The 12,240-nt window shown below is 36.8% G+C and overlaps 2 protein-coding genes across 2 annotated transcripts; one reads left to right on the top strand and one right to left on the bottom strand.

Moving 5' to 3' along the window:
- Nucleotides 1-573: 573 nt before the first annotated feature.
- LOC141785115 (uncharacterized) lies at nucleotides 574-6,022 on the top strand. Its single transcript, XM_074663266.1, has 13 exons — nucleotides 574-629; nucleotides 747-821; nucleotides 1,277-1,486; nucleotides 1,599-1,837; nucleotides 1,929-2,041; nucleotides 2,426-2,640; nucleotides 2,731-2,928; nucleotides 3,038-3,124; nucleotides 3,466-3,716; nucleotides 3,933-4,061; nucleotides 4,242-4,382; nucleotides 5,092-5,200; nucleotides 5,428-6,022. The coding sequence occupies exons 6-13, from the start codon at nucleotides 2,511-2,513 to the stop codon at nucleotides 5,643-5,645; spliced, it is 1,263 nt and encodes a 420-aa protein (XP_074519367.1). The 5' UTR covers nucleotides 574-629; nucleotides 747-821; nucleotides 1,277-1,486; nucleotides 1,599-1,837; nucleotides 1,929-2,041; nucleotides 2,426-2,510; the 3' UTR covers nucleotides 5,646-6,022.
- Nucleotides 6,023-6,116: 94 nt separating this feature from the next.
- On the bottom strand, nucleotides 6,117-10,588 carry LOC141784985 (uncharacterized). Its single transcript, XM_074663023.1, has 6 exons — nucleotides 10,189-10,588; nucleotides 9,868-10,001; nucleotides 9,182-9,329; nucleotides 8,692-8,940; nucleotides 7,636-7,909; nucleotides 6,117-6,905 (listed from the first exon to the last, which is right to left on the bottom strand). Exons 1-6 carry the CDS (start codon nucleotides 10,554-10,556, stop codon nucleotides 6,708-6,710), a joined length of 1,371 nt encoding a protein of 456 aa, XP_074519124.1. The 5' UTR covers nucleotides 10,557-10,588; the 3' UTR covers nucleotides 6,117-6,707.
- Between the last annotated feature and the right edge of the window lie 1,652 nt (nucleotides 10,589-12,240).

The raw sequence follows: 12,240 nt of genomic DNA, 5'->3' as shown, positions 1-12,240 counted from the left end.
GACAAAAGTATTATTAAAAAAGATTTACGCCTCAGATACACCAGATTATGAGGGACGAAAAATGACATAATAAGAAATAAGTAAATAATTAAATTAATCAATAAATGCAGAAATAAATGTATAAATAATTAAATAAATTCATCAATAAATACATAAATGTAGAAATAAATATATTAAAATACAAATAAATAATTTAATGCTTGCATTTCATTTTTTTATTTCTGTATTTTTATACTTTTACATTTATTTATTTCCTCAATTACAAACACATTTTAAAATTTATATATTTATTTAATTATACATTTATGATTTTCTATATTTATTTATTCATACATTTGTGCACTTCCACATTTATTTATTGATTTATATATTTGTTTTTCCCTGTTTTTCTGCATTTTCACATTCATTTATTCCTGTATTTCTGTGTGCATTTTGTCAGAAGAAAAGTAAATATGTAAACTAAGTGGGCGGTCCTTACTCCACTCTGAAGCATGATTGGTTTACTGGGCAGACCAGACTAGAGCAATCGATTCCACTCAACTTCTCACGTTGTTTACCGTTAGCAATGGCTGCAGGAGGGAGACCACTTCCAGAGGTGCTGCGGGAGTTGGCCAACCAGCTTGAAAACTGTAAGTAACAACTGTGTTGCTCAATCAAACACATAGTTAGAGGTCATTATAAGTTACATATTAAGTCAACTAAATTCATTTTGTCAACCATGAGACGTTCGCTGTATTTTTGTGCAGCGCCGGGAGCCACAGCGGGAAATTCACGTCAGCCCTCTCCTTCACCTTCACGTCCACTGAGACACCCTGTGGACGGTGGGTTTTTGTACTGACAGATGTGAAATTTTAATACGAGCTACTCATAAACTTAATATTGCGTATAGACAATAATGGCTGCATTTTTAGTACTGAGACGTTTGACATTCAGCGTATTTATTATGAACTTGTTTTTTTTTTTTGTTTATTCAGTTATGTCCGGGTAATAGGGGTGTATTTTCATTTTTTTTTTCATGGAACGAGGCATTTAGGCCACCATGACTCTGAATTATTATTTTCTATACTATTATTATACAATTTTCTTTGGCTATTTTCAGAACAGATACTTTTTTCTCTCAAAGATAATAAAAGTGCCTATTTTACCTATACATTGACTGCAGAAATGTCCCCAATTTTAATGTTAGTAATATAGTGACCTTATGGGTTTTGGTTAAACAGTCCAGTTATTAATATGTCTCACGCTGATTATGCCTGTTGTCTTTATTCAATCCTAGCTGAGGTTTTGAGAGTGTTTGGCCCATACACCCAAGGAGGGAGAAGGTTGACAACAACTCGGCGCTCCATTGTTACTACTTCCCAAACATATTCGTATACACACAACTTCTGCTGTCTTAATGATAAAAATGCAGAGCTTGTGCCAACCCGATTTGCCAAACAGAGGCTTGCAGCTGCAGGATTAGGAGATAAGCGTCTGACGTTTCAAGGTTTGTACATATTTATAGTACAATTGTACAGTCTATTTTGGAGGATGTCTTATACACATGTACATTTATTATTTGAATCTTGCCACTAATATCCTCTGTATCTTTATTTCAGGTTGTCAGGAGAATCCAGAAAAATTCAAAGATTTTCTATTTGAAGCATTTCCTCCACTTAGACAGGGAGGGGGATTTGAACTGCTCAAAATTTCTGGAACAACCAGGGCTCGTCAACTGGTCCTCATCCCCTGTCCCAATGAAGGCTATCATGTTCGTCATCTAAAAGATCCACATACTCAGATTGGACATGCTACCATTTTCATTAGACCACTTCAGAGGACCCTGAATCTGGAGCCTGTTAGTTTTTTATTTTAAAGTGCTATTGTAGACTTAAAAGACAGTTTAATTGTTATACTTTTGTATGATAGTGTTTTGTTCACCTTTATAGATAAGTCAACCAGGAAGCAATGATGAGCTGGCTGGACCACCGCAGAAATGTGTATGGTGTGGAGAAGAGTTTCCTTTTTCAAGCATCAAGGCCCATAGTGAAGAATGCAGGAGGTACAGACAGAGGTTCAGCATCATGTTTGAAAGCATAATGCATGTACTGTATATCAAACGTCAAAACAGGGAACATGAGTCAATGTGAGATCCCCAGGATTTGTAGATTATTTGGAAAGTGTCTTCATGTATGAAAGATCAAGCTTATATCACAAACAGGATGAAAAAACAAAAAGGGGAAACATAGTGCCAAAAATATTTTTGACTGTTTAAATATAGGCCTAATTGTTCCTCAGGTTGGTGTCTAAAAGCACAGTCATGGGGTTTGAATTGCTGACTGGTTTTATGCAGACCTCTTTTTAAATTTTGTTTAAACACATTGCCATTTTTGCAACTGTGTCTTGCAGTATGACCACTAATAAAAATGATCTCTGTATGTCTAAGGCTATCACAGAGCAGTGTTGAGGAGCAAACCGAGGTAGCAGCAGAAAATCTACACACTCCTGGAAGAGAGACTAGATTTTTGAGCATGTTAACAAGGTCACAGGAGAGTCTGACACCAAGTGCCAGCAGCACAGAAATCTCAGAGCCACATCAGGGAGATATGCACACTTATGAGATCACTGATCTGGATCCCACTGAGGACAGGGGATTTCCTGGTGTGTGACTTTACCTTCACATATCATTAATTTGTCCTGTACACACATATATTCAAAATACTATTTATCTATGTTGTTTTAACATTTCAGATTGGAAAATTGAACCGGATCCTACAGAAGCATCAGTGAAGTTCAAGGAAGAGATTTTAAATCAACATGCAACTGCAAAACCACTAAGTCTTGTCATGGATCTTAGAGAAAGTGCAGAGGAAAGGGAAAGGGCAATTCTTTCTTTTTACAAGATGGCTCATGTTGATTGGGCTTCCCCTTTGACATGCACATTAAAAGGTAGAGAAAGATTGTCCTCTTAATTAAAATTTATTTGATGTCCAAATCGTACCCATGACATTTTGACTGTTTAATGCTGGTTTAAAAATTGTATGTGTTGTTCTTTCAGGAGATCCTGCGACTGGTGATGGTGTAACTCGACATTTCTTCGCGACAACCATTGCCAAACTGCAGTTTGGTTTTGATATTAGATTTAGTAAGTATAAGCCATCAGTTTTATTCTAGTTTTCTCACAGATCTTTTATCATACATCACTTTTGGATAATTAGAACAGCTACTAGGCTCTGTGTTGGTCTGTGCCATTAGCACACTGAAAATAAATCTGTTTTTAGAAGTATGCAGTAATCTGCTCTGATGAATACATGTTCAAAGGAATTTATCTGTTTTTAATTTTTAACACTCTTAGCAAACTAGATAAGGTCAACCTGAGTACCCAGTGGCTGATTGATACTATGTACTGAACTAAAGCTGCACTATAGTAGAATATTTCCATGACATCACCATCTATGTGTTTTGATTGCTTTCTTTAATTTTAAGCCCCAGGGGGAACCCTCTTGTTTGAGGGTGAGAAAGATCATTTGATTCCCTCTACGTCTCACTTCCTTCTGGAGAGTGACTTCTTCGTTGTTGCTGGCCGAATGATTGGTCATTCATTTCTACATGGTGGGCCAGGACTTGGTGGACTGAGCCCAGCAATCCTGCATGTGCTCTTTGGTGGGTCCCCAGAAGAAGCCACCATAGAGATCAAAGACTGTGCTGACATTGATATCCGTGAAACAATCAAGATGGTATGATCCATTTTCCTTAAACTTTTATCAAAAAGTAGGGGTATAAAATTAAAGAGTATCTGACAGTGGCACAGAATTGTCTCTGAATAGTTTTAGAATTATACAATTTTAATATCATGTATTCTGTGTATCAACAAAAAGATTTAATAAAACAAGAAACATTTATGTGAGAAAAAATGTAATTCATATCTCATTAAATCTGATTTTCTTTCTAAGCTGGATAGAACGGCAGAGCTATCATCAGATGAAAAGCACAGCATCAATGAGCTGGCATTGTCTTGGGATCTGCCTCCGGTCACCTCTGAGAACAGGAGATGGCTGCATGATAAACTGTTGTTCCATGCTGTGAGTTCACTATTCTTAATAGATCATTAGATTCCCTCTGGAACATGTTAGAAATTTAATGAACTGGATTTTGATTTACACCTTTGTCTTTTTCCACCCAGAGATACAATAATGAATGATGATGGGTTTATCGTTTGCAATGCAACTTGTATTTTCTGATGTGGCACAAATGTTTTACAGGTTCTTCAAAGGACTTCCAGACAAGTCAAACAGTTAAGACGAGGTTTGAAAGAGACACTGATTTGGCCCTTGCTTACAGAGAGGAAAGATACAATCCCCCTTCTCTTTCCAAGGACATCAGATACACAGTGCACACCACAGGTAACTCATCAAAGTCAAAATCACTCCTCCTTGAATATAAAGATTAGTCATATTTTCCATTTTTAGGTAGACAGTTGTGTAAGTAGATTACAGTTATTTAAATGTAGAGTTGAAATAAGTTGTTGCCTCAAAATAAATCCTACAAATATTTCTTGTCAAATATTTTTGGTGCATAATTTTAAACCCTGTTGAGATTTTAAACTGAAAGAAATCACATTTTGGATACGATTTTCAGCAGTTTGGGATCTAACTGGGATAATAGATTTTAAATTTATTTCATGCTCAAAAGATACATTGCAAGTTACATAAAATGTGCACTTGTGTTTTTTAAATCAAATTGTTGCTTGCAGTGCTGTACTTGTGTAAGAGTGGTCAGCATTACACTACTTTGTCAGTAAGATAAACTTGTGATATACAGTCAGATGTTGCTCAAAGATCAATGAGCCAGTTCATCTGAGTTTAATAAAAAAGAAGAAAAGAAGCACTTGGTTACCTATTATCAAAAACTATAGATAGTTCTTTTTATTTTATACGGACGCAATCAGTTTGGGCCTTAAATCACACTGCAATCTGTTCATGCCTTAAATACGCTAAAGCTTTTATCGGTCAGTGTACCATGCCTTACACTTATTCTTATGCCATTTTACTGAAATGTCTTTGGCTGTTTGGAAATGTGTACCTTAATAGAGAATTAAATGTACTTTTTTAGATGGTCTTGGACAAGATACACTGGCCCACACAGGACCTAGAGGACAGTGATGTACCTTTGGAGGATGCATGCAGGATCACAGGATTCCTTCGCACATTTGTTGAGAATTGTAAGTAAATGTGTTACTAATGTTGGTGTCCCTTACGGGTTATTTAACTGGAGCTCTGAAAAAGGACAGATGATTTACTTCAGTTAAAGAGTTTACATGCTCTAATTTTCTCTTTATTCTCTGAACAGCACAAAGCAGCTGTTCAGTCATTTTAGAGTAACATCATATTTATGCTTTTGCAAAGTATATCTAAAACAGAAGTGTATATTTTCTCTCTTTTGTGATAGCTTCTCCCAGCATTCTAGGAAAACTTTTGGAGTTTTGGGTTGGCTGGAATGTGCTTCCCAGAAACTTGGAGGTTGAAGTCGTGGAGGGTACCTTCCCAGGGTCTTCAACCTGCTTCCAACTGTTGAAACTTCCAGGACATTACAAAGACTATAATGTATTTGAAAGAGACATCCTTGCTGCTGTTATGAGTGTTGATACTGGTTTTGGGTTGGTTTAAGAAGAGGAGTACATACAGTATGCGCTTCTTGTCACCACACATATTTTTTGTCACTGGCACATCAAAAACTAGAAATAGAACTGGACTCAGACAGCACTGCATACTGAGTCAGTTTAGTTTAAAAAATGCATATTATGAAAATGAGCATTTCCCATTATAATTTTGATTTGTGAAAATTCAGTATTATGTTCTTTATAAAGGCTAAATCTTCCTCACCTGCTGTTCAGCCACTTGTTTTATAGACCAGGTCTAGGGGAGTTATTTTGACTCATTAAAATAAAAAAATCTTGTTCCTGTTGACTTCAAAACACTGCCATGGGAAGAGTCTTTAATGATAACGAGACAACTTGGGCTTTATTTTTTCAGTTTAAAAGGATGCAGACACAGAGTTGAGCCATCTGGTTTACAGAATCTCTTTATTTTCATTTTAAATACTCTTATTGCCTGTGCAACAAAATACAAGGAGTCTGTTCTTTAATGTTGCAAAACCATCTGTTTTATTTGTTTTAACTGGTAAAGCTGGGAATTTTAAGTCCTGTCCTGGTTGTTCAAAACAAATCAGATCATATTTAAAGTTGATCAATTTCAAGATTTGCTCAGTCTTCAAATCAGGCTGTTAAAAAAAATTAAAGGATTGCAGATCCAGTAACCTAGTCTTGTTTTGTCCTGTTTGTTTTGTTAAAGTTATGAGTAGGATTGTGATAATGATGATAAAAAAAGAGGGATAATTTTGATCCCTGCTAATAGCTGGGTTCAGGTTCAGTCACAGGTGGTACATATAAATATAACTCTGAAGAAGGTCAGACTAACGGAAACTAACCTTCAGAAAATTTAGAGATTAGAGTTGTGAAAGAAAAATGAAGGATTTTCCCTATAAAGCATTTTATGAAACAAGATCAATTTCAGGTCCATAGTCTGTTAACTTCTCTGGATCTGTTTGTTCCATTAATTAAAGGAACTATTTTAAATGTAGACTGTTATGACACACAAACACTTTTCAGTCCTCTGTGCTTTTTTATATAGCTTGACCCTTTTGCATCATACAGTTTACAGATCTGGAGTTCACTGAAGCATTTCTGTCAAAAGCCTCACTGTCTGCATGTAGGCATCCAATGCACTGGACAAAGAACCATCAGGCTTAGGTAGGCTCGCTATTTCCTCCTCAGTCAGATGACGGTGCAATTCCACCTCTGGGACAAGAACATCTGGTTGTCGATGACCACAGGGTCCAGTCCAGTCGACTCCATACTCCGTATCAACCTTCAAATGCAGAAGACAAAGACAAAGGGTCTGTCAGTCAAAATTACAATGATGTTACTATGGTCATTATCCAAAGACCGAGTGTGTCATAAGTTTGTAGAGCTGCTAAATCACTCAAACGTCATTTTAAAATGAACTGATGAGTCACTACAATTAAATGCAAACCTACTACCAAGACACTTTAAAGTAAGGTCACTGACATGGAATGTGGCTAAGGTATTTCCCTTTTTATCAATTTTATCACTTACCATAAAATATTTAACTTAAAAAAAAAAAGTCAGGACATTTTTAGTGCATTTACAGTATTGTATGTTGTTTTGCCTTTACAAATGTAAGGGTTAGGTGGTCCAAAGAAATGAACAGATAACCATTCAAAATAGCAGGTTACTTTAATGAGTAAATGATTGGAAATAGAAACTGACAAGAAATATGCTTAGCCTGTAGCCTTAATACAAAACAATACTTTCTTATATTCTTAAACATTTGGACAGATCATTTTGGTTGTGCCATTGACCCTTAAAATAAGTAACAGTTAATAAGTAAAAGACTCAAAAGTATAAATCGTATCCAGATTAAGTTTTAGTACATGCAGTCTGGACTATGGAGTAATCTGTCCCTGCATTATTAATTGAAATACATTTGTATAACATCAGAGTGGGTGGTTAGGATGATGGAGTGGACAGATGATGGAGTGGACAGTTATACAAGAAATAAAGAAAGAAAGTCAAACCTGCATTGAGTCCTGATCCTGAGGGGTCTCGCGCTCATGACTGGTCCACAGTTGAAGCGGGGACTGATTTCTCTCAGTGCTCAGTCTGTGGCAGTTCCAGCCATGCTGGAAAGTCTGAAGGTGCTTCTGGATGTGAGGCAGAAAACACCAGTGTAGAGCATACAGGTGAACTTCGCAGTCAGGATTGTGAAGGCCTTCCCTCTCAAGGTTGGTGAAGATTGTGTAGAAGAGATCCACCACTCCCACATACACATCCCTCCACAGCCTCTCTATTCTGATGGAATAAAAAGTTCAATTGCAATTAGGGTCCCGATACAATTATTTCACCCCCGATATGATACCGATATTGCAGCCTTGAGTATTGGCCGATACCGATATCAATCTGATACGATATCAGCAGGAATCAAACAGACTTGTATTACCTATTTTGTAGTATGGACTGTAAGAAAAGGCTTGATCAGGTCAGGTTACTCAAACAGAGAACAGTAGTCAGCAATAGTAGGTATGAGAAAAACTGACCCATTTGTTATTAACCAATAGGTTAAATAAATTTTAACCTTAAACATCAGAATATACTACAATTAAAACAACATGAATAAAATATTAGAAGACCCTGAAAAGTGACCTCAATAAATCAAACAAAAATATATTTCACCAGTTGGAAAATAACCACTGTGTTGAACGTAAACATAAGCATATTCTACAACTGAGTAAAATAAAAAAAATAATATATTTGAATGGACTGCTTGTATCGGAGTGCTGATATCGGAAATATAGGATGCAAGCCAATATAATTCGATGTTTGTTTTTTTGACTGATATCCGATAACAATATCGGATCGGGACATCCCTAATTGCAATCATGCCATTCAGTTAAACATTTTCTTCTTGTTTCTTTAAATAAAGGCAAACAACATATGATATGAAAAAATACAAAAGAGAAGTTAAAGATTTTTATACCACTAGCTACAAGAGGCCTGTGCAAGAGGAGAGAAGGATTACACAACACAAACTGACCAAAACCTTGTCCCTATCAAATAACCATTGATTATTTTACCTTTGATTATGGACACTCCTGCCAGCAATATGTGAGTTCCTGTCGAGTCCTCTGTGGGCCACCATGTAGCGTGCAACATCAACATTTTCCCCTCCCTTATCCGACCTTACACGAGATGGCACACCGTAGACATCCACAGCTTGGAGAAAGCTTCTCAGGACTGTTTCGGCACGGTTGTTGGTGGCAGCATGCAGGTACACAATGAGACGACTGAAGCCGTCAATACCACCATGTACAACAATACGCCATCTAAAATACATGAGTGAAAAAAACATATGATGTAATATGACAGCTCTAAAGCTAGTTTTGATACAATCTATGGTTCTGTGATGCCATTTACAATTTTTTAAATACCTACACTGAACATAATGAGTTCATGGCACTAAATAAAAAAAGATCTTGCTTCCAGGAATAAAGCTGGATCACTTTTGAAGTTGCTGTGATATTTTATCAATCAATACCCAATGTTTCAGTTCATCAGATACCCTACCTTATCAATTTGTGATACCCGTCAATGTGCCACAAACTGTTTGGTGCTGGTACATTATACACCCTGCGTCTTCTCGGATTCAGCTGAAGGGTACGCATCAAAACTCCACGGGGGTCCACACGATGCATGGAATCTTGTACACGCTGTCCTATGATCACAATTAAGGTGAACTTTAAAAAAATCCTGAAAATTTCCAAGTATAAACATGCAATATTTCCAATATCATAGGGTAATGGTACTAAATTAGAAATCAGTATTTTTCCATAACTGATGAAACAAGTCATTCAAGAATTTAAATAAGGTCATCAAAATACTGAAACTAGAGTTCTCAGACCCTGCCAAAGATTAAGTGGACAAGATGAAAATGTTGTCCTGTAAAATCAACACCAGTATGTCTATTCAGTCATGAAATAAGAAATAAGAACAGTTTTCAAAACATGAGTACTAATAAAACAATCGTTTTTCCTCCCCAAAACTACTAAGTGTCCATGAAAGTCCAAAGATTTCCCCCTCTATAACCTAAAGTTATTCAGTCTAATCGATATGCATTGAGTCTGTCTACAAATGGCTGTTTCCCTCTCTCTCTCTGCACATCTGACTGACGAAATAGGAAGGAACAGAACAAGAAGAGCCTCTCTTATGTCTGTGCTCTATTCTAATAAATGTGTTTAGCTCTTGTCACTTACTCTGTATTCGAATGCCTTGAGCATTCAAGTGTCCATACATCATTTTATACCCACAGTTGGGATGGTTCCGCAGTATTTGGGTCACAGTTTCATCCAGGGCCTCATCGTCCAACTGAGTTAATAAATCATGGACCCTGGTCATAAAACACACACACACACACACACACACACACACACACACACACACACACACACACACAACTGACGTTAAAAAAAAAAACACAGTACTCATGACATACAGTTTAGCTGCATTAATAGTCAATCTGTGTTTTGAAGCTTTGTAACTTTAATTGAAATGATAGAAGATTAGGGCTTAATTACCTTATCCCGTACTGTGCCATCCTCCGATGGACTGTTCTTTCACACACCCCAAACAAACATGCTATATCTCCAACCGTGTGTCCCAAAAGCAGGTGAACTTTAATGATTTCTGGAGGTAAAAGGTACGAGGGACGTCCAACAGTTTTCTCCTCCTCTGTCTCAGACAAAACGTGGAGCTGATGAGCGACTTCTTGAAGTCTATCTAAGACGTCCACGCCAACTTCATTATCCATCTGAGCATTTATCTGGAGTAAATCTTCCATTAATCCATCCAACCGAAACTGTAAATAGTCATTTGGTGAGTTGTTCTCCACCTCGTTCGCTAAAGACCGTAACTCGCTAGCAACTGTATGAACAAAAACTTCCATCTCAAACGGTGTCGCTAGCTGTCGCTGCGAAACACGAGGGTAACCAGGGTAACGGTAAGTGTAGGACAGGCAGTTGTAGTCGATCCCATCTATCCGATCACACAGATGTTACCAATCCTGCTTCAGCGGCGAGCAAGGACCGCCCACTTGATTAACATATATTTTTCTTCTGACAAAATGCACATAGAAATACGGAAATAAATAAATGTGAAAATACAGAAAAACGGGAAATAATTAATATATAAATAAATGGGTAAGTGCAGAAATAGATAAATAAATAAATATAGAAAATAATAAATATATAATTAAATAAATCTATCAATTTTAAAATGTGTTAATAATTAAGTAAATAAATAAATATAAAAGTATAAAAATATGGTAATGAGAATATAAAATGCAAGCATTAAATTATTTCTTTATATTTTTATATATTTATTTCTACATTTATTCATTTATTGATGCATTTATTTAATTATTAATACATTTACTTCTGTATTTATTAATTAATTTATTTATTTACTTATTTCTTATTATGTCATTTTTCGTCCCTCATACCAGATATGTCTGCAGTCCGACTCTGTTCTGTTGCGTGTTGACTGCGTTTGTTAATGTACACCAGCTGCGTGTTCAATCCAAGGGGCAACATCCAGCCAGTAAAAAATGAAGCCTATGCAGAAGTGCTAAAAATTGCTGTTCATTGAGACTCGGCTTGAGGCTGGCTGCAGAAAGATTGGACATCATGTACAAACCCATCCAAAAAAAAAAGATTTTTACGGCATTAAAAACATATTTACAGCTTGGGTCGAAAGTGCCTATGTCTTAATCAGCACCCACTGTACCGAGGGTTATTTTCAAATTGGCTGTTCAGAGGAAAATATAATAATAAGATCATGAGCTTGCCCAATTAGAGGCACAGCTCAGGGTCACATGACTGACGGGTGCCCTATAGCTGTGCGAGAAGCCCTTGCCTCTACCAGTATGGCCGCTATAGCTGATCTGCTTCATTTTCCCCCCGTGCATGTTTCATACAGTCTCTGGTCTCTCTTCATTCATGTTGGGCTGTAAAACCTCAAACCTGTTGACTCCTGGTGTGGCTCCGCTCATTACGTCTGTTTGTTGTTGTAGTCAAGATAAATACAAACTGATTTTGACAGGGTTTGTTTTATTTTGAAAGTCACTGGCTGTTTTTAGTTAGTTTCCAGTCACAACTTCTGTCCAGCTCGATCTTCCCTTCTCTGCATTTATGCATCTCAGCTCCGCAAGGGAAAAATTGGATGGCTGCTTGTTACCTGTGACATGACGGAGCAGCCACACAGACGGACTAACATTGACTTGAATGGAAACCTATCAGATTCATTTGCCACGACAGAGCGGAGACAGACTGCTGACGCATCTGGTCTATTTCATCTGTAAGGGGGGATATTTGTTTATGAAAACACCTGGTTATGTAAAGCAGAGAAGGAGGGGTTGAATGCATCAATTAATCAGTTAAACTTTATTTGTATTGCACATTTTCATACAGGACTTTGTAATACAAAGTGCTTTACATGGGAAAAAATAAAAATAAAATGTGGAAACACAGGAGCTAAAACTAAAATAATAACTAGAAGGTGCCCTCTTCCGTTGGCAGAGGACCCTAATTATTCGAAAAAAAAAAACATGAAAATACTACAGGGTAGGATAA

This window comes from Halichoeres trimaculatus, unplaced genomic scaffold, assembly GCF_033239565.1.
Source record: "Halichoeres trimaculatus isolate MK-OKI-2021-1 unplaced genomic scaffold, fHalTri1.1 fHalTri1_scaffold_2, whole genome shotgun sequence".
In the NCBI taxonomy this organism is placed as follows: Eukaryota; Metazoa; Chordata; class Actinopteri; order Labriformes; family Labridae; genus Halichoeres; species Halichoeres trimaculatus.
This window is presented reverse-complemented; position numbering and strand designations above follow the sequence as displayed.

What these genes read in the sequence shown, in the direction of transcription:
- LOC141785115 (XM_074663266.1), top strand. Translation starts at nt 2,511, where the DNA reads ATGTTAACAAGGTCACAGGAGAGTCTGACACCAAGTGCCAGCAGCACA. An exon ending in ATAAACTGTTGTTCCATGCT is followed by an intron (nt 4,062 to 4,241) that starts GTGAGTTCACTA and finishes AATGTTTTACAG; the next exon opens with GTTCTTCAAAGGACTTCCAG. An exon ending in TCGCACATTTGTTGAGAATT is followed by an intron (nt 5,201 to 5,427) that starts GTAAGTAAATGT and finishes CTTTTGTGATAG; the next exon opens with CTTCTCCCAGCATTCTAGGA.
- LOC141784985 (XM_074663023.1), bottom strand. Translation starts at nt 10,556, where the DNA reads ATGGAAGTTTTTGTTCATACAGTTGCTAGCGAGTTACGGTCTTTAGCG. An exon ending in ATGGCACAGTACGGGATAAG is followed by an intron (nt 10,002 to 10,188) that starts GTAATTAAGCCC and finishes TTTTATGACCAG; the next exon opens with GGTCCATGATTTATTAACTC. An exon ending in AGGAGTGTCCATAATCAAAG is followed by an intron (nt 7,910 to 8,691) that starts GTAAAATAATCA and finishes TTATTCCATCAG; the next exon opens with AATAGAGAGGCTGTGGAGGG.